The sequence below is a fragment of the Equus caballus genome, chromosome 25 (assembly GCF_041296265.1).
Source record: "Equus caballus isolate H_3958 breed thoroughbred chromosome 25, TB-T2T, whole genome shotgun sequence".
Taxonomy (NCBI): Eukaryota; Metazoa; Chordata; class Mammalia; order Perissodactyla; family Equidae; genus Equus; species Equus caballus.
Genome location: NC_091708.1, coordinates 14853033 through 14874404, shown reverse-complemented (window position 1 = coordinate 14874404; position 21372 = coordinate 14853033). Strand labels below are relative to the sequence as shown.

The 21372-nt window shown below is 37.7% G+C and overlaps 1 protein-coding gene across 8 annotated transcripts in view; it reads left to right on the top strand.

Annotated features, from left to right (window-relative positions):
* The window catches only part of ERP44 (endoplasmic reticulum protein 44), a 76385-nt gene that overhangs the window by 1471 nt on the left and 53542 nt on the right, over nucleotides 1–21372 (top strand). For 2 of the 8 annotated variants that reach the window (XM_070250824.1, XM_023629752.2), the window contains exon 1: nucleotides 10570–10996. The exons of 2 other annotated variants lie outside the window; for them this stretch is intronic. In XM_070250824.1, coding sequence (XP_070106925.1) covers nucleotides 10913–10996 — 84 coding nt within the window. In that variant the 5' untranslated portion in view covers nucleotides 10570–10912. Of the gene's footprint in view, nucleotides 1–10569; nucleotides 10997–13350; nucleotides 13407–14582; nucleotides 14733–21372 lie in introns of those variants that run through there. 4 more of the 8 variants (XM_070250822.1, XM_070250821.1, XM_070250825.1 and 1 more) reach the window with 3 other exon arrangements.

Below are 21372 nucleotides of genomic sequence, written 5' to 3'. Positions count from 1 at the left end.
TTGAAGTTCGTATCTTGACTTGTAGGGTTTATTCCACCACACCACGTTAAATTTTTAATATTTGTGTTGGAAATAGTTTTTCTTCCTGTCTCTGCCTCTTCGCTTCTCGGCTCTCTCTTTTCTCTGTGATTTGCAAGTCATGTTTGAAAACCATATACAGTACTTGAACTTTTTCAGAGGAAAAGCACCATAAAAAACTAAAGGGGATGTCAAAGTACTTTTGAGAACTAAAAGCTGTATATATACATGGTAACATTAAATGATAAGTTATCTTATTGCCACTTATAATTATACAGCAATCAGTGACTTCTGTATAGAGGAAAATATTTTGTATAGAGCTATTTCTTGGTAATTTCATTATACACTGTAGTTCTCTTTTCTTTCTAAGAAGTACTAGAATAATACTCATTGTTATTAGAGACCACTCTCTCTGTAAGGATACTAGATACTAATCTTTTCCTTATCCATAAAATGGCCTAAATTATGAGTTGTCTGCCAGAAATTACTTATAGGTTACCAAAAAATACGAAAAGTTGTAAGACATCGGAAAGAAAAGTTGAAATACAACATAGGAAGACTACATCAGATGTACTTTTCTGGAATGATATGTTTGGTGTTAGAGCTAAGTTTAAGAAGGAGAAAGAATTTCTTTTGAAATAACTTGGCGTTTTATAGAAAACCTACAAATCTTGTTAAGAATAAAGAAGGATTTTTTTCCTAATAATTCTAAAATTTAGTTAACGTTTTGTATATTTAGCTCTCAGTAAATGTAGAGAAATAGAAATTTAGTAGACATTTTAGAGGATACCTGTAAAGATTAATGGACTGGAAAATAAAGCCCAAGAAAAGGTTCAGTAAACCAGAATTACAAGTCAAGCTAGTTTCAGTTTGAACATAGTGTTTATCAAAGCACTTTTAATAATCATAGTAGTTAGCAAATATTTATAAAGCATCTGTCTATTCGAAATTCGAGTTGCTTATCTAACTGGTAATTCTGTCGTAGTGATGGAACCTGCTTACTCAGTATCCCACCTGTCTAAAAATATATCCTTTATCTTCCCTAATGTACTTTCTTCCTCCTCCCTCCGACTTCGCCTCTAAGACTTCAAGTTTATTCCGTCTCACGTACAGCCATTGAATATCCAAGTTCCCACATAGCTGAGGTCATCATTTTTTCCTTAAATGGCCTGCTCAAAAAAGCCATGTTCTTTTACTACAACAATTTTTTTTCAGGCAAACTACACCTCAGCCCTAAAGAACTAGATCTGTTTAGACTTAACTGGTGTTTATAAGATAAGAGCCGAAACATATAAGCCTCAACTTCTCTCGGCGGGTAGTTTTCGTTTCTCTGATCTCGAAAACACTTTGGAACGTATCACTCTATGCCTAAAAAGCCTTTCTGGGATGGGTAAATAAAACACACAAGCTCAACGTGATAGCTTCAAACTCACAGTCTTAGAGAACGAGTTCTTTTATTTCAGGCTTGCTTTAGGAAACACTCCCATCGCCTTTAAATTATTTTTGAACTCCACTGAATTTGCAACGTGTCTTGGACAAAGTGAGGTAGTCGAGATGCATTGATTTTGGATAAATCAGAAGAGAAATTTGAGTCACCTGGCAAATGCAATGAGGCCTTAATCCTCATGATACCTTTGATTTACCTCACTGTATATATTGTTTCTCTTAGGGTTTGGGTTGATCCATTAGATGTGTGATTACAACTTGAGTTCTGAACTTTATGTAATCTGTGCCCCCGTAACAATTTATCATATTTTGTGGATGATTTGAATGCTGAAGACAGCAATGTTTCTCTGCTAAAGCCCCATGTAGATAAAATCCCGGTGGGGAAGTTGCTTCCCAGTTGTGTGTGTTTTTAAGGAGAGCTGCTTGAATCAGAGAAAATCACCTGGCCAGACGTATCATGGCGTCATCTTTTCATTTCACTATGTGACAGTCATTACGTGGCAGCTCTTAGGACAAGTTAAGTTCATTTGTCACTCTAATCAAAGAATCAGTTACTCATTAATTAGCCCTTTTCTGCTTATCTTTCTGTCTGAGATGAGTTTATTCAGGATTGAAAGGGATCATTTCCCCCTTAAATTAATTATTTCTTAGTTCTTCCTGTATTGGTTGTATATAAGGGCTTTGAAAAGGTGAGATAAGAGAAATAAGACTAAATTGGAATGAAGTTGTCTGATATATCCTAAGTAACCTCTTCTGTGTTGCAGAGATTTATAACACTCCACTCCAGTTGCTTTATTGAAGATGTTTCTTGTTAATCTCTTGGTTATGTTTATAGGTCATAAGTTGTTACTGGCCCTAGTTGCATTGTGCCTGGACGTGAAGGCTTTGCCATTGTGTTCCTGGTTCATTCAATATGTATAGGAAGCCAAGAAAAGTTTGCTTAGGTTAGGAAGCTGAATAAATCAGAGCGCTAAGTAAATATTTATTTAATTACAATCTGTATACCTTAAAAATAAGTACAGTAGAATTCAGAGATGTCAGTTTTAGCCGTTAATGCCAGCAATAAATACAGATTCCAGTCATCAAGAAGAGTACTTTTCGAGACATGTAGTTCCATTCATCACTAGGTGAAGTATTTATCCTATTGATATGACTTGCTCCAGATCAGTGGTTTATAAAACCTGGTTGCTCATTAGAATCAACTGGGGCAGTTTTAATGAAATGATGTCTGGGCCCCATGCCACACTAGTTATATCTATGGGACCTCAACACTGGTATAAAAAAGAAAATTTCCCAGGTGATTTGTCTTTTCTTTAGTATATTGCTCTAAAAGATAAGAGTAAAAGAACAAAATAAAAATCAGAATACCATTATCACATCTAGAAAAATTAACAAATTCCTTTATATCATCAAATAATCTAGTCAATGTTCAGATTTTCCTGTTTCAAAAAAATTTTTTTAAACAAATTGAATGTTCAAAGCAGGAGCCGTATAAGGTCCATACATCCCAGTTGGTTCGTGTGTCTCATATAAAACTTTAAATCTGTAGGTTCTCTCTCCATCTTGTTTTTTCTTTTCCTTGTAATTTATTGTTGAGGAAACTGGGTGTTCTGTCTTTTAGAATTTCCCGAATTCTGGATGTTGCTGATTGTATCCGGGTGGTGTGGTTTTACGTTTCTCTGTTCCTTGTGTTTCCTATAAATTTGTAATTAAATTTATGCAGTCTTAACCGCCAACTCCCCATATATAGTTAGGTTCATTTGTTTCATTTAGCTTTCAATTTTTAGGTTTTAAAAATTTATCTTCTAGTTTATAATTATGTAAAATTTACTACTTCCAAAGCCAGTCTATAAAGCAAACTATATTTAGAGAAGTCTAGCTTCTATCCCTGTCTCTGCTACTCTCTTATCTTCCTCTAAATATAAGAAACCTTTTTAAAAAACATTTTCAGTCCTTTTTAAAAGAAAATGTGAGCAATTTACTTGTATTTCTGTATATGTATACTTGTTTCTCTTTCCTCTTTGATACTGTAGCATATTATTTATACTTTTCTCTGCCTTTTATTTTTTTTTAACTTAAAAGTATATCCTAGAGATCAGGATAGAAAATATTCCTTATTTCTTGTAAACTGCTTATTGCTCCACTGGGTAGATGTACCCATCCACTATTGTTACTATTCTTTTGCTGTAACAAATAGTTCTGCAAAAATTAGCTTACGCATACATATTTTTGCTAGTGTATCTTTGAGATAGATTCCTGTAATTGAAGTTGCAAAGGCAAAGGGTAGATGTGTTTGTAACTTTGTAGATGTTGCTAGATAGTGCGAAATTCCTCTCCACAGGAGTTTGCCATTTTGAGTGCTCACCAACAATGTAATGGAGTTTCCCTATATCCTTGCTAACAAGATATGATGGCAAATGACTGGGTGTTTGTCGTTCTGATGGGTGAAAAATGGTATCTCAGTGCATTTTAATTTGATTCTCTTTTAATGTGAGTGTGATTGAGCTTTTTTAGGTGTAAAGGCTATTTGCATTCTTTTACATGGAGTTCTTAACCTTTTGTCTCCTTAGCCGATTCCACCATGCAGCCAGATTGAGAGGCACTGGAATATACTACTCTATCTGAATTCAGTAATATTTCTGATGAGTTAAAACTTGTAAAAGGCTTGGAGAAGATGTCTGATTGCCACAGTTGTTGAAAACCTTTCCTCTACTGTACACCATGATTTTTAATAGCTTTAGAGTAGCTCAGCCTTTAGATGCTCTATCATTTACCTCATCTTTTGTTGACATTTAGGTTATTGGCTATTTCTAGTTTTTCACAATTATTCAAAAAAGTACAAAAGATACACATATAATGGTGTTCACTGCAAATCTCCAAATATCCTCAGGTTACATTTCTAGAATTATATTTCTTGGGTCATATGGTATGTTCATTATTTAGGATTTCTGATACATTGTATCAAATTGCCCTACTGAAAAGTTGTACCAATGTGTATTCCTACCAACAGTGTATGAGTATGCCCACTTCCTCACACTCTAATCAACTGTGGATGTTTTTGTAATATGCACCAATTTAGTAGGCCAAAAATAGTATCTGATTTAAATTTACATTTCTTTGATTACAACCAAAGTTGACTATTTTTCATATTTTTTGACAATTTATATTTCTTTGTGTGTATATGTATGTATGTGTTCATGTTATTTGTCCCCCTTTCAAAAAATTGTTTACTCGTACTTCCTCCCCTAGTTCAGAGTAGGTGTACTCACAAGACACAGTTTAAGAACAATGGAAAGCGTTATTCCTTTGTCTGTTTGTCTAGTGTCCATCCTAGAGGTAGCATAGTGCAAAGGATATTGGACGAGATGTCAGGACATCTGTGTACAAGTTCCACTTCTTCCGTTTACTTAACAACCTAACCTTGGATGAATCACGGAACTAAATTTTTTAGAGTGTAAGGAAAGCACATTGGATTCGATGATTCAGTGATTCTTGGTGTAAATCTTGTTTTTCAAAAAAGGTATTCCTCTAACTCCCCTAATTAATAGCCTTATTATTTGATTGGGTATTTCCTAAAAATATCTGCCAGCTTTTCAACAAGTTGCACGTTGGTGCCTCCTCCCCTGTTATCCAGTGTAAGCAACAGCATGCTTTGGTCACAACTTCTCTGATATTGACTATTGCCGTGCTCTGTTTCATCTGACCAAGTAAGTGATTAAAACAGTTTGACTTTTCACAAGATTTCCTGATCTTTAGCTTCCCTTTGATTCCACAGAAAGGAGCTACTTAGGGCCCAGGCTGCAGGAGCTTTATTTCATTGGTAGTATTCTTTCCTTTCCTCCTGTCATCTGAATGCCTGTTTACTATCTGCTGTGGAAGAGAAAAAGATAATTGAGAGGTATATCATGCTTCCAAGAAATTTATAATTCAGTGTGGGGGGAAGATGTGTATGTAAATAATTAGAATTCCAAAAGGAAAGTGATATGTGCCCTTATGGTGTTTGTCAAAGTGGGTTCTGGATCTTGCTACACAGAAGTGTGGCTGCGAGTCTAGGCATGGGCATCACCTGGGAGCTTCTTCCAGCGTCCTCACGTCAGGCCTGCTGAATCCGAATCTGCACTTTAGCAGTGCACCCAGATGATTCATATGTGCCCATTCCAGTATGAGAAGTACAGCTGTAGATGTCTGAAGGAAAATTCTCCGTGGGAGAAACAGAGAAGTCTTCTTGAAGGAAAGAGTAGGGCCTTGAAGGGTTAAATTGACAGGTTAATTTTCAGTCCTGATTGGAAGGAGTAAAAAGGGTTGTGCCTTTCAATAACTTAATAAATCTTGTACATGAATGGAATACCTGTCTTTTTGGTTTTGTTTTTTTTAAGAAGTCTTGCTGTCTGTCTTGGTTTCGTGGCCAGATGTCAGAACTGGCCCTAATGAAGCTGGCAAACCCTTTGACCAGTTTCCATTAGAACAGCTCATTATTACCTTAGCCAAAAGAAAATCATGGTCTTTAGTGGATTCTTACCAGCATTCCAATGACTCCGTTCAAGAGGGGAGGAAAAATTCCGCTTTGGAGAAGTCTCTTATGTAACTCCAGGGATTTCAGGTCTTGGTTCTGCCCTTGTAAAGATTGAAATCAAATTCCAATGCTTTGATTGTCTTGGCGATATTGTGATAAAGATCTCTATGAGTCCTCCAGCCCTGTGATTTTCTCAGTATGGAGAACCTTGAGCATTATATTTTAATGTATCTAATTTTTAGTCATCTGAATTTGTAGACCGGGATGTTACTAATATAACAGAGAAAAGCAATGAAAAAGAAAGAAGAAATCATCTCGGAAAACCACTCTGGTAGTGTTTGAGCTAAAGAAAACTTGGGTGAATAGTAGAGTGCCGGTACTCTTTTCCATTTCTTCCTCAAGATTATCACGGTCTAGTAGTGGGACCTTTGGTAATTGGATTTAAGAGATTCTAGAAAAAGGTCTTTAGGAATCAGAGAAATTTTCACCCCCGGAAGAAAGGAATTAGAACTCTTTATTTCTAAGGGCTTCTGCCATTAGCGTTTTGCTCCGTTCAGTAGGCGGGAAGGGATATAAGAACCACGAGTGGATCACATGCAGCTGTAATGACTGAAATTATAGTTGTCTAGAGTTGTGCTGTAAATTTAAACTCATTAAAGTTAAATAAAATGTAAAATTCCATCCCTCAGTCACCGTAGCCACATTTCAAGTGCTCAGTAGTCACATGTGGCCAGTGGCTACTGTACTGAAGGCAGATTATGGAGCATTTCCATTGTCGCAGAAAGTGCCATTGGATAGTGCTGGTCTAGAGCTTTGCCCTTGCTGTCTCAGAAACCAAGACAAAGGTGAAGTAAAGGATGAGTAAAATGCCTCAAATAGTGTTTCAAAGCTTGCGAGGAACATATATCCTGCCTGTCCAAAGGACGGCAATAATGTGGAAGATGTCAGTAATCTTATCAGCGAGCACAGATGTGGCTTTTGGTTGCCTTATAGCAAATTTAGGGAGGCCCCGGAGAGTGCTGGTTAAAATTAGAAAGTAAGAGTGTGAGTGTTAGTACTGATTCTCCCTTTAGTTCACGAGGTTACTTAGGGCAAGTCACTTTCCTTCTTGGGGCCGTAGTTTTTCAACTGGAAATTGAGTAGGGTTGAGTGGACTGGTCAGAGTCTAGTGGACATTCTAACAGAATGCGACTGTGACTTTGGGATTTGAGGGCCTGCAGTTTGTGGTAAAATCCCTTTTGAGGGCTACATCTTTAGAAATGATACTTCAGAGGAAATTTTATTGAATAAGACCGTACCTGCATTTTAGTTAGTAAAATTACCTGTAAAAAGGTGGCCTGTTGATGAGTTTTGTTTGCCCCAGGTATCAGAAGGATACCCTTGCCGGGAGCTTCATCTTCTGATTTGAGAAACCCACAAGTTAACGTGCGTCTCTTTCTGCCTACTTTAAAATGGCTCGGAGTTATATGAGTTCATAAAGACAGACTAATATTTAATATTTAAAACATTTTTCTAAGAAATTGAGCCAACTCCAAAATGTGTGGGAAATATGATTTAGTGATGAGTAGAGATCATGAATAAGTCTATAAAATAAAATATTAAACAGAATTAATATTTCTGGTCCTTTGAACAAGATACTCTGATGTTTACATGCCTGCTGTTTAGCTGTTTTGTTGTATTTGAAGTTTTGGAAAATGTAGGGAGAAATGCCAACTTTTAAAAAATGACTGACAGCGTTGAAGTCTCTCTCTTTGAGTATAAGAACAGTTTCAAGGGTAAGTGTCATGTAGCGTTATTCCGAGAGAAGAAATGTGGATATTCTCAATTCCTTTGACTTTTGTTACTGTGGTTCTGGCCTAATTGCAGGGAAATCTCGGTTAGCTGGTGACAAGCTCATGCTTCTGTAATGACTTCACATTCTGAAAGAGCTAAGAGTAAAGAGCTACTTTTTTTTTTATAGTCAAAATAATTTCTTAGAAAACAGCTACTCAAACTGACTCTTTCCTCAAGCTTTCTAGATAGCGCCAAGTTTTTCTATAAGAATGGATACTAATTCTCATAGGAAGTCTTGTAATCAGTTCACAATTAATAAAAAGTACCACAGTGTTGCAGAATACTTGGTTCTTTGTTTAATCTTTGAATGAACAGTTTCAGAGATCCTAATTTTGCTTTAGAACTATAAAAACTGTGCTGCATATTAAAGTATGTTCTACTTTATTTGTTTCAGAAGATGTCCAGTTTATTATTTAATTGTGCCTATACTCTGGTCTTCAAGTATCTTCCACAAGTAATGTGAAGTATTTTTCCCGTACTGATAACTTGAAAGTGTATCAACGAAAGAGAAAACTTTTAGAAGAACATTTAGTTTAGGAGTCAGAGAGTTGGGCTCAAATCTTGGATCCTCTGCTTTTCACCTTTGTTATCTTGCCTGTTAACTTCTGAGGAATGAGACAAGTATCCTGTCTGATTCATTGGAGGTGGTGTTATTCGCATGCTTCTACTGTGATTTTGTGGAACAAAAAGTGATAAAAAAAAAATTCTTACTCTTAGATCTTAGTTTCTAGTACTGTACCTTATACAGATTAAGTGCTCAATAATAATTTTGTTAAGTGTATGAAAAAAAGAAAAAGTAGAGCTTGGATCGGGAGGACCAGGAATGCACAGGCGACTTGTAGTTTGTAAGCATCGCCGAGAAGGCAAGCCTTGGAGTAGATGAGGGGGTTAGTCACTTGGATTTCTTGGGGGAAGAGCCTTCCAGGCAGGGGCGTTAGCCAGTGCAAAGTCCCCGATGTGGGACTGTCCCAGGCATACTCAAGGAGCAGCAAGGAGGGCACTGTGGTGATTATATTGTGAATAAGGTGCAGCGTATTAGAAGATTAAGTCATGTAGCTAAAACACATTTTGCAAAACTGTGCTTACTATGTACGTCGTTTGCTGCTATTTTCTTTTTCTTTTCTGTGCTTCATTTTATTTTTTAAAAATTGCTGATCTGACCCATTAAGGTAGAACTTCCTAAAAGGGTTGCTGGTAATATTGATGCTCTCAGCCCTGGCCCAATTGCCTCTGCAGGGAGTAGCCTTGACTGTTTACCCCAATGTGCCCCCAGTATGCTAAGTTAAAAATGTTCTCCATGTGTGACAGAGTGGGTCACAACTTGGAGTTGTAACAACTTAAAACGTTAAAAGATTTCTTGACATATTTGTTGATTCCTAAAACCAGTATACTTTCATGGTACAGAAAAGCATACTGAAGAAAGATGCATACCCCAACCACGGATAACATTTTAATGCATAGCCTTCCAGTTTTTCTCTCTGCATGTTTGAAAGTACTTTTAACAAAATGACATGTATGTTTTGAACAAGGTAGGGTTGGGCTTCTGTTCTTATTTGATCTTGGTGTAGAGTGGTAGAGCACTGGCCACCTGGGAATACAGAAGGAAAAGATGCCCACATGTGTACAGTACTTGTACTCACATAACTTGGATATGACACCTAGCCTGACCGCTTAACTTGAAAAAGTTTTTTAACCTTTCTGAGCTTCTGTTTTCTCACCTGTCAAATGGATAAAGACCTCTTCTGCAGAGTTCTGGGAAGACAAAATGAGACTGTTTGCAAATGTGTCCATGGTACATTGTAGGCACTTAAACTTTTCTGGTTTCTGCCACATAGTAGGTGCTTACCAAATGCTGTTTAGATGAGGAAATCAGTGAATGAATGAATGATTGAGTACATTTCCTTTTTTTGTAGCTCAAATTGTCCATCCAGTGGTATTAAAATTGTGTGCACTAAAGTAGTGAGCTGGCATGATTAGCTTCTAGCCCACTGGTCTTATGATGCTGATAATTGCACTGTCATTATTATACTAACCAAAACAGCTTTAAAATGTAACTGTCAAGTGAATAAGTTATCTGCTCAGCTCTGTTTTATAACTGTACTTAGTTTTATACTTAAACTCAGTATATAATGATGAAATTAGTTTATGGAAAGAGTTGTATTTTGCTGTACAGGCCATTGGTTTTAGAATTAAAGGAGACCTGGGTTTGGACCCTGTTCTGCCACTGGTTTGGACAAGTCACTTAGCCTAGTTGAGTCTTAATCATTTAATGAATAGTTACATTTACTATGTGCCATATACTGCAAAGTTTCATTTTCCTCATTTATAAAATAGGGATATTTAATTCCTGCTTCAGCTTCAGAGTTACTATGATGATGTATGTGTTTATAAACAGTAAGTATAAGTTGTTACATTGAAATATTTCTTTGTGGTTCAAACATGTGTTTGTTGCTTGGATTCTTTCCCCAGAAGCCTAGGTATGGAATGTACATCCCTTTCAGGAAGAGGTGATGCATTATGTAAGTAGTTATAGGGTCTGGATTTCTAGGATAACTGACAATGTTAGAAGGTAGAGTGCTTTTGAAGCTGGAAAGTCTAGTTCATTCCCAGCTCTCCCTCTTTGTAGCTGTGTCATATTAAGCAAATCTCCTTACCTCTCTGACCCTTAAATTTTCTATCTTCAAAGTGGGGATAGGGGCCGGCCCCGTGGCTGAGTGGTTAAGTTTGCGCGCTCCGCTTCAGCAGCCCAGGGTTTCAGTGGTTCAGATGCTGGGCGTGGACACAGCAGTACTCATCAGGCCATGCTGAGGCGGCATCCCGCATGCCACAACTAGAAGGACCCACAACTAAAATATGCAACTATGTACTGGGGGGATTTAGGGAGAAAAAGCAGGAAAAAAAAATTGGCAACAGTTGTTAGCTCAGGTGCCAATCTTTAAAAAAAAAAAAAGTGGGGATAATTATTTCACAAAGTTGCAAGCTTAAGATATAATGTATATAAAGTCCTTTGCATCATGTCTGGCATATAGGAGGTATTTCTGTTCTCTATGGTAACGACTGGAGAAGGAAAGCTTGTCAAAGGGAAGGAGTCGTCGTTGTGAAATGTGGGAAGTACCGTGGAGGAGGATAGCACTTATGCTGGCCGTCTTTCTCTGCTTCTACTACCTTTGTGACCCTCTGAAAAGAGTAAGTGGAGGAGGCTTTTTATTTTAAAGGTCTAATTCTAAATATTAGTGGTTTCTTAAACTGCTTATCAACTTGTCTCTTCCTTGGTAAGTTATGACATAGTCTTATCAAAATAGTGAGAAATGTACTATGATTGATAGAAATAAAAATCTATCTTGATATGCATTTCTGCTTTTAATAAAAAAGCAAATAAATTCCTGTAAGTGGTATAAATGGAAGTGGGGAAACATGCTTTATGCTCTGCTGTTTGAAAGGTATTATTTAGTCTGCATAGGCATGATTTCTATTAGGTTGTACACTCAAAGTCATTCAAAAAATATATCTCTGCCTGTTGTAATTGACTAGGTATTTGGAAAATGATGATGATTCTTTAGAAATATGTAATCTTTGTCTAGTTGAATTTACTAATGGAAGAGAAGATTATTACAGCAGATTTTTGGTCACTGAAAAGTTGCAAAAATAAAAATGCAGTTTGTGCAAGTGTGGAAGATTTCAAATTGCTGGTTATACAGTTTCATTTGTGCCTATAAGCCTAACTTATATATACCATAGATATCCCTTCAGTATTGCTTCAGTGCAGTGTAAAGTTATTTACACATAAGCGTGTATAATATCTACTACTTTTAGTAAATTTTGGCCATTAAGCTAAATCTGTTTAGATTTGATGAAAACTGAGAATATAACAAATCTTTTTGAATTTAGATGCTATGATGAAGGTATTGGGTGAGAACCTATTGGCATTAAGATAATTTATGATGGGTATTTCAACTTGGATCGAGAAAAGCTCAACATATGGTCTTGCTTTTCTCATCTCATTTATACATCTACAAATCCCTCCCATTGGGAAGATGGGTTCTTCGTGAGATAAGGGGAGTAAATTGTGTTTTCCAGTCCACAACACTAGGTTATAAAGATTTCCTTGATATACACTGATTATTATCTCGAACAAAAGAGTGGTTTAAGGTGAATAATAAGATGAACCCTCAAGAAATACCTTTTAATTGTGAAAAGTAGCCAATATTCTGTAGCAAAATGATCAGATTTTTAGTCTTTTCTTTCTCATTTGACTCATGAGGCAAGAGAAACCACCTGGCTAGATATGACGGAAGTAATTAATTATATGTAGGGCTCTTGTGTCGAGGCCTTAGAGAGAGCCTTTCTGAGCTTCCTTTCTTCGGGGAATACTGATTTGTACAGTAATACTAACTGCCCCAGCATCTTTAGCTGTTACGTCTAATGCAAAGTGGATTGTGGTATTTGAGGAAATTAGCAGAAAGCTTGTCTGTATTTCCACATGAGATGACTTTCCAAGAGTCCTTTGGGATATTACTTTGAAGTACTAAGTTAATAAATATTTCCAAGTATAAAGATAGGATAGAAGATATTTTCTTTTTTTTTTTTTTAAAAGATTTTATTTTTACATTTTCTCCCCAAAGGCCCCCGGTACAGAGTTGTATATTTTTAGTTGTGGGTCCTTCTAGTTGTGGCATGTGGGATGCCGCCTCAGCATGGCCTGATGAGTGGTGCCATGTCCGCCCCCAGGATCCAAACTGGCGAAACCCCTGGCCACCGAAGTGGAGTGTGTGAACCTAACCACTCGGCCATGGGGCCGGCCCCAGAAGATATTTTCTTAATGGCTTAAAATGCACTTTTATTCAGGTTATATAAATAGTTTTTAGTTTAAGGAAGGAACAAGGTTGTCTACAGGGTATATTTTCTTCTAAGACAAATACAGGACACTCGTATTATTATCAGTTGATTAACCCATTGTCAGGACTGGGGTAATTCATATTAGTAAGTTTTTTAAGGTAATTAAAGCCAATACCATTCAAACAAGCCAAATGTGTGTTTTGGTTTCACCATTTTTTTTTTTTTTACTAGAAATTACATTAAACAATATAAAGAAGTATTTCTTTTTATGTTTAGGTTCTGAACTGATGTTCGTTAATGCCCTATTTCATAAGTCCAGAATGACACATACAGGGGACGGCTAATTTTGTCTGTTGGTGGCAGGCAGAGTCTCTGTGGTTTTGATTGATTTGCATCCATGAAACCTTTTAGGTTTGTGGATTGAAAGTTTGTAAATAGAGGAGTTGGTATCCGCCTTACCAGAGACTACCAAACATGATTTAACTTCTTAAAAATGAAGATTGTGGTGTGTTCCCTGGGTCCCAGTAGCCTCCTAATTGTGAATTATACTACCCCTTGGGAAGTCTTCTGCTCATAACTCTTAGAGCATTTCGTACTGTTAACTACCCCATTTCTTCTTGAAATAATGTTGTCCCTGCTTCTTTTATGCTTCGGTAGTTTCTTCTGTTTCTCTTTCTGTTCCTCTCTCTGTCCCCTCTCCCCCTTACTGATTGGGGAAAGGGAAGAGGCCTACACTTAAGTGACAGAAGACAGCGAGGAGGTAAATGTGAATATTTTCTAATGAACTGTCTAAAAGCTTCTTTGCTCCCTTCCCATTGCATCTTGTCATCCAGTCATTTGAACTCTTAGCTTTAACTCTTGCCTCTCTAAAGACTAGAGTAGCTTGGGAGTCTGTTAGTGCTTTGGTTAGTGCCTTGGGCTGAGTTACTTTCTTGATGCTTTAGTCCTGGGTATGAAAAGTAGTCGAATACAATTTCCAAACTCTTCATGCTGGTTGGTAGAAGGCACTTCATCTTCTGTTGGCTGCTTTCTCATTGACTGGGCAAGGCATATACCTAGTCAAATTTAAGTAGGTGAGCGATTGCACAGAAATTCTTTCTCTTAAGTAGTCTCACTCTCCTTTCATCCATCAGTCACCTGGGTTTACAGCTTTGGCTCACTGAACTTTTCAACCCTTTAGTTTGTCGTCGTGACCTGTTTGTCTTTTTTTTGAAAGTTTCCCCAAATCTCCCCCACCCCAGTCCAGCCCTTATTTTCTTCCCTGTATTACTGTTTCACTCTCTTAGCTGTATAGTCTTACCTCTCCCAGTCTTTGTCATAAAGTATGGACCACCAATCTTCTGGAAGTCTTGAAAATCATTGTGCTCCTCTCTTACTGAGCAGTCTCCCATGGCGTCTTATTTTCTGCTACTGCAGATGTCAACCCCTCTGTCTGGATTTCAAGGGTGTTATACTCACTATCCTAACAACTTGGTCTTTTTCTTAACAATCTGGCCCCAACATAACCTTCCAACTTCATCTTCCAGTACTGCACTGCATGAACTTCCATAGCAGGCTTTGCTGCTTACTTACTTCGTCCATAGAAACTACTCTGCTCATCTAACTGATACAGTGCTCTCTGCCTTTTTTCTGCCCTCCCTCCAAATTTTTCTAGTATACTTTCTGCAAGCCTTACAGCTCTTGCATCATGTATCTTGTGTGCTAACTTTTCATGCGTGGCCCAGAAGCTCTTGAAGGACGGAATGTGCTGTTGAATTCCCTTCAGGCCCTACCTGGTTCAGTGCTTCCATCCCCATAGGTTCTCATCTGAGGACTGCCAGGAGCTGTGGAAGAGTAGGTGGCTATGTTCTTGGTGAGCTGTACCTGACAGAATTGTGATGACGTGTAGGAGAAGGGAAAGATGAGGGGGTGTGCAGCCCAGGAAGTTAAAGCTTTCTAGTGGTGCTCCTTTATGGCAGCTTGTTTGTGCTCTAAGCGCTCTGTCGTAGCAGGTGCTCGATTGGAGGCTAAATGGCCATTCTGCCAGGGATGCTGTCAAGGAGAGTCCTGCACGAGGTGGGAGGGGAGAGGAGTATTATACGATTGGGTAAGCTAGGACTCCCTTCAGCTTTGTAATTCTAAAGAACTACTATTTTGACGTAATAGAGTAAAGGCCAGAGAGGCTGGTGGGAATTGAGGGATTGACTAGGGTAATGATAAGACGTTAAACAATAATACTGGTAATTTATAGCTGAGTAATCTGTATAGTTTATAGTCCTATTTTTGAATGCTCTCTTTATATCTCATGATGTTGAAAACAGAATTCGAAATTATAAAACATTTTTCTGGCCTTCACATTTGATCATTTATTTTACTGAGAGAGTTCCATTGATAAGATGTCCAGCCTACATAGACTCTTTATCTGAAAATTTATTGTTTTGAATTACTAAAAACAAATGGTTCATTGGAACTGCTGCATTCATTTCACCTACGGATAAGTAGAAAAATTATGCTCATCCCCACAAGAATAGAGGATGTGAACTTCAGCTGACTGAGACTTGCTTTTTTCTTCCTTTTTCAATTGAATCCAATGGTGAAGGTATTTTTTTGTATTCACTCACTTAATTTGATTGTGAATTGATTTGTCACTTTTTTACTTACTAGTTTGTCCTAAGGCAGGCCAAGTATTTTTCTTAAGACTTTCTGAGGGTGAGAGTTCTCCAGAATTATTGCTGCACAATAAATTATATGTTTTTTCTATTTAAAAGTGATCCTTTCGCTGTCGTAATTTGACTTCTAGTCCCCAAGCCAAGGTTTCAGAAAATGCCTTCTATTTTAATGCAAAATAAATGTCATTCATGGGCTCTCCCAGCTTTAAGTAGGTGGACTTTTGTGTTCTCATAGAATTGTAGAATGTCTAAAAATGGCAGAACTTTAAAGTTTTTTGGTTCAGTCTGTTTGTTTATTTAGCAGATACTGTGGAGTCTCTACTATATGCCAAGCACCGTACCAGGTATTAAGGAAACAAATGAATAAAACAGTATAAAATCTATAACTCCTTGGCATAAGTAAAATAAAATAAAGCAAGAAGAAAGACATTCCCATAGTGAAGTAACTTTTTCATTATTTTGTAACATCTTTGGTTTTGCAGATGCAACGTCATTATCACACGAAAGGACTATAATGATCAAGACTTCTTGCCTGTGGTATATTTTCTTTGCCAAATACATGTACGAATGGTCATAACTTCTCCTGGTCCATGTACTCAGTTCTTAAATGTGAACTAATGTGATTTTGCCTCTGTGTTAGTTTCCTAGGGTTGTCTTGATAAATTAACACAAACTTGATGGCTTAAAACAAATTTATTTGCTCACAGTTTTGGAAATCAAAAGTCTGAAATCAAGATGCTGGCAGGGGCACTGTCCCTCTGGAGGTTCTAGGGGAGACCCCTTTGCCTCTTCCAGCTTCTAGTGGCTCCTCTAGTTCCTTGGCTTATAGACACATTACTCCAATCTCTACCGCCATCTTTATGTCATCTCCTCTGTGTTTTTCTGTGTCTTCTCCTCTTCTTGTAAGGACACCAGTTGTTGGAGTTAGGGCCCACCCTACCAGGATGATTTCATCTCGAGATCGGTAACTGATTACATCTGCAGGTACCCTATTTCCAAATAACGTCACATTCTGAAGTTCTGGGCGGCATGAATTTTGGAGGAACTCTGTTCAATCTGCTACAGCCTCTATGGTCCTTTTTAACTCCAAATCTATATTTACATAGATCTGTAGGGAGAGAGAAAAGCTATTTTTGTGCATGTCTGTACATCTCAAAGTTATTCTTTAGATTAGAAAATAATAAAAGTAGTGAATTAAATACTTTTGTTGCATTAAAGGTATTTAGGAAAATAAGTTTATTTGCACTAATAGTGAAATAAGGAATGATTAATTTTTTTTTAAGAGACTTTGTTTTAGAGCAATTTTAGGGTCACAGCGGTATTGAGCACAAGGTACAGAGAGTTCCTATGTACTCCCTGCCTCACCACATGCATAGCCTCCCCCATTACCAACATCCCCCACCAGAGTGGTACATTTTTTAGAGTTGATGAACCTACGTTGACACATCATCATCACCCAGAGTCCATAGTTTACATTAGGAATCACTCTTGGTGTTGTAAATTCCATGGGTTTGGACAAAGGTATAATGACATGTATCTACCATTATAGTAGCATACAAAGTAGTTTCATTGCCCTAAAAATCCTCTGTCCTCTGTTGATTCATCCATCTCTCTCCTCTCAACTCTAGCCACTGATCTTTTCACTGCCTCCATAGTTTTGCCTTTTCTTGCCTTGTTCCTCATACAGTGTCATGGTTGGAAACAAACAGTAAATAGCCTTTTCAGACTGGTTTCTTTCACTTAGTAATATGCATTTAAGGTTCCTTGATATCTTTTCATGGCTTAATAGCTTATTTCTTCTTAGCGCTGAATAATACTCCATTGTCTGGGCATGCCACAGTTAATCTGCTCACCTACTGAAGGATATCTTGGTTACTTCAATTGTGAATAAAGCTGCTATAAACATCTGTGTTCAGGTTTTTCTGTGGACATGAGTCCACTTTCTTTGAGTAGATATCTAAGAGCATGACTGCTGGATTGTATGGCAAGAGTATGTTTAGTTTTGTAAGAAACAGCCAAAGTGTCTTCCAAAGTGGCTGTACTGTTTTGTGTTCTCAACAGCGATGAGAGTTTCTGTTGCTCAACATCCTTGCCAGCATTTGGTATTGTCAGTCTTCCAGATTTTAGGGGTGTGGTGGTATCTCATCGTTTTAATTTACATTTCTCTGATGATATATATGTGGAGCATCATTTCGTATGCTTATTTGCTGTCTGTGTGTCTTTGGTGAGGTGTCAGGGTCTTTGGCCCATTTTTAAATCAGGTTGTTTGTTTTCTTATTGTTGAGTTTTAAGAGTTCTTTTTATATTTTGGATAATGGTCCTTTATCAGATAAGTCTTTTGTAAATATTTTCTCCCAGTCTGTGACTTGTCATCTTATTCTCTTGACAGTGTCTTTTGCAGAGCAAAAACTTTTAATTTTAATGAAGTCCCGCTTATGAATTCTTTCATGAATCATGCCTTTGGTGTATCTAAAAACCCAAGGTCATCTAGTTTTTCTCTCTAGTTTTATGGTTTTGTGTTTTACATTTAGGTCTCTGGTTCCTTTTGAATTAATTTTGGGAAGGGTGTAAGATCTGTGTCTAGATTCAGTTTTTTTTTTGCATGTGGATGTCCAGTTGTTACAGCACCATTATTGAAAAGGTCTTTTCTCCATTGTATTGCCTTTGCTCCAGTATGTGGTATATGGGGTAGCATTAAAGATTCTTTCTTCTAATGATTATTTAATTAGGATAGGTATCTTAGCAAGTGTATGGTCTTTCAAGGACTACTTTTGATTGACATTTAGAATTGATGTGGTTAGAAGTGACAGTACAATTATGAAGATACAGATTTTTAAAGTAAGCAATGGATTAATACATTAGACCTATATACTAATGGAATCATTCTTTTCTTCTTCTTCTTCTTCCCCCCAAAGCTCCCCAGTATGTGGTTCTATATTCTAGCTGTAGATCCTCCTAGTTGTGCTATGTCGGGTGCTGCCTCAGCATAGCTTGATGAGCGGTGTGTAGGTCCGTGCCCAGGATCTGAACCAGCGAAACCCTGGGCTGCTGAAGCAGAGCACATGAACTTAACCACTCAGCCATGGGGCTGACCCCTAATGGAATCATTCTTGGATTTGATAATAAAAATATTTTTACCCTAGAACGTAGTACTCGGGAATAAGAAACTAGAAAGCCTAAGAGTCATTTTAGAACTAAGTGAATGTGAAAGGTTTCTCTGAAGACAGTCTTTCATTGAAGGCTGTTGACTCATCAGAAAAAACCCAGTCTGGGTTACATGTTTAGTGGTGAAATAAAGGCATTCTTTGACATATGTAGGAGATACTTCCTTCACATTGTGTGGTGTAGAAATGCATATGCCACCAGCAGAAGCTGGTAAATAAGAGAGTTAAAGAATTTAAATTATGTAATTTAGGGGATGTGCGTGTATTTGGTATAAACCTTGAAATTTTTTTTAAAAAGTTAAGTGAAAACATTGATATTTAGTTCACTATATTATGTTGTATATTGACTGTCTTTCCATTCTACTTCCTATTTCTCTATGGGTACTTCCTTTTTCTCCCAAATGAACTGCTTGTACTTGGCTACTTGTCTCAGCATCCACTTCTAGGGGTTGTCCAAATGAAGATAGGCTGTCATTTTTCTTATAAAATTTCCTGTATTTTGACGTGGCAGCTTGCATCCTCGTGGTGTCATTTCATGTTTCTCTATATCTATTGTTTCCTCTACACTAGTGCTTGGGCTTGATTAGGGTGAGGTCAAGTTCAGTTTTTTGAGTTTTAAGAATTCTTCACAAGTCGTGCTTTCTGTTTCCTATTGCATCCTATCAAGAAGCATTCATATCTGGTTGTCCCACCTTTAGTGTGTGAAGATTGTTCAATAACGGTGTCAGTGCAGTTGTTCCACGTTAAGATTAGCTCAAAGCCTCTTGAAAGCCTTGGCAAAAAGGGAATATAACATACTATGTAAGTTTTGTTGTTCAAGGCCCAGCAGTTATCTTCTTTTGAGAAGAGGTAATGACTTTGCAGGAATTATGGATGAAAATGCTTGGGAGAGAGGATCTTCTCTCTCTCTTTTTTAATGTGAAAATGAAATTGTTTGATGATCTTGCTAGATGTAATATAAACATCAATATGATATTATTCACACCCCTTCCCCAGTGCCTAGTACAGTGCCTAGCATGTACTAGATGACTCAGTGAATTATTTGAGGAACGAATGAGTGATCTCACAAAAGAATGTATGTACCAGCTTGTATGTAGACTCTCTTAGGGGAACTTACTTTCATCAGGCATCCTGGGCAGGAATTACAGTGTGGCACAAGGACAGCAGTCATAATTTTCTCTTGGCATATGTGTGCAAGTATTTGTTCTGGACAGTTACTTACAAGATGCAGTGCTAGGTAGTAATTGGGAGACAGCGATGGATGGGACATTGTCTCATTCTCCCCCCCACAACCCCCTGCCCATAACCGCTCCCCCTGGGTTCCAGAGTGTGTACAGAAAAAGAAGAAAACAGTTCTTATCTTGAATTTTCTCCCAATTCCCATGCTTTGTTAGTACTACCATTGATAGAAGTTTGGGTTTCAGAGGAGTAGTGTTGTGGTGATTTTAAGAAAAAAATCCTGTCTACACGTTGAGAAGCTCATTTCCAGTTCTGAAAAGCATTTTATAACAAGAGCATCCTTCTCTGAAGGTCGGAGAAGTACATGGTCTATTCGAAGTGAGTTAGTTCATCCCATTTTTAGAATACAGTGAAGAACAAAACACAGATGACATCAATTTTAGTGGAAATCCATGCAGGATCAAATAACTAATATGCAAGAAAAAGTATGAGTTGGAACAGCTTTTTTTTCTCTATTTGTTTTTACTCGCAGAATTTGAGTTTAAGGATTATATTATCTGTACATGAATTATTTTTTTTGCATAGAATTTTTTTCCCAAATGTCTACCCCATCATAATTGAGTTATTTAATGAAGAATTATAATTGTTCTAGTGTTTCTTTATAAAAGCAGATTGGTCTGACTTGTCCAAAATGGGTTGCACTGATGTTATAGGAATGTTTTGTCCCTGAGCAATTTAAGGATTAAATAGCTTCCCGTGTTATTCTACGCTTAGTCCTATTTTCCCCTGTCTTTGAACTTCTAGTTCATTGTAATGCTTCTGGGAATACTAACAGCGAGATGTGCCTTGATTGATACTCAGCTTCAAGGCTCATACAGTGCCTGTCAGCCTCAGCTTCTTTCCTCCTGGGACCTTTCATATCTCCTAACTCCTTGCAGCCAACTGCAAACCTCTTCGTTTCTGTTGCCTGCCAGCTTAATGCAAAACTGAGAGTGAGAGCAGGGGCCCCAGGGAGGAGAAGCAGCCTGGGTCCAGTGGCACTGGGACTTGAGGTGGGAGGCTGAGTTGTCCGCCTGGGTTAGAAGTAGAAGGGAGCTGTTGCTCGGGACAGTGCTTATTTCTTGCTGTAGGAGAGACATAGCTTGTAAAGGGCTTTGAGAATCTCCCAACAGAAAGGTGGATAAATGAACCAATTTAGCAAAAATCCTCTAAGCTATTACTGCAGAATGCCTAGCAGGTGTAATGCCAATGGAGAATAGTAATGCCACAGGGAGGGAAACATCCTCCGTGGAAGCTTCTATTTTATGGTAATAATTTTCATGCAGAAATATCCTTTCAGGCAGAAGGCAGTATACTTTTAAAAATTAACATCTATGCAAATGTCTAATGAGATTATGGATTCCACATTTTCTAAAATCAGTAATTTGCATGTCAATACAGAATTCTCACAAATGAGTCTTACTTGTTCTTGTGTTCATATTTGAGGACCAGAAACATTGTAGAAAGTTTAAAATGAATTCCATGCTTGTCTGTAGAGTCAAAAGCTTTGTTCTCTGAGGCAGTGCTGCTTAAACTTTAATGCACATAGGAATGCCTTGGGGATCTTAGCAAAATGGAGATTCTGGTTCAGTAGGTCCAGGCAGGGGCCTCATATTCTGCGTTTCTCACAAGCTCCCAGGTGATGCCAATGCTGCTGGTTCAGGGACCACTATTTGAACAGCAAGGTTTCAAGGTA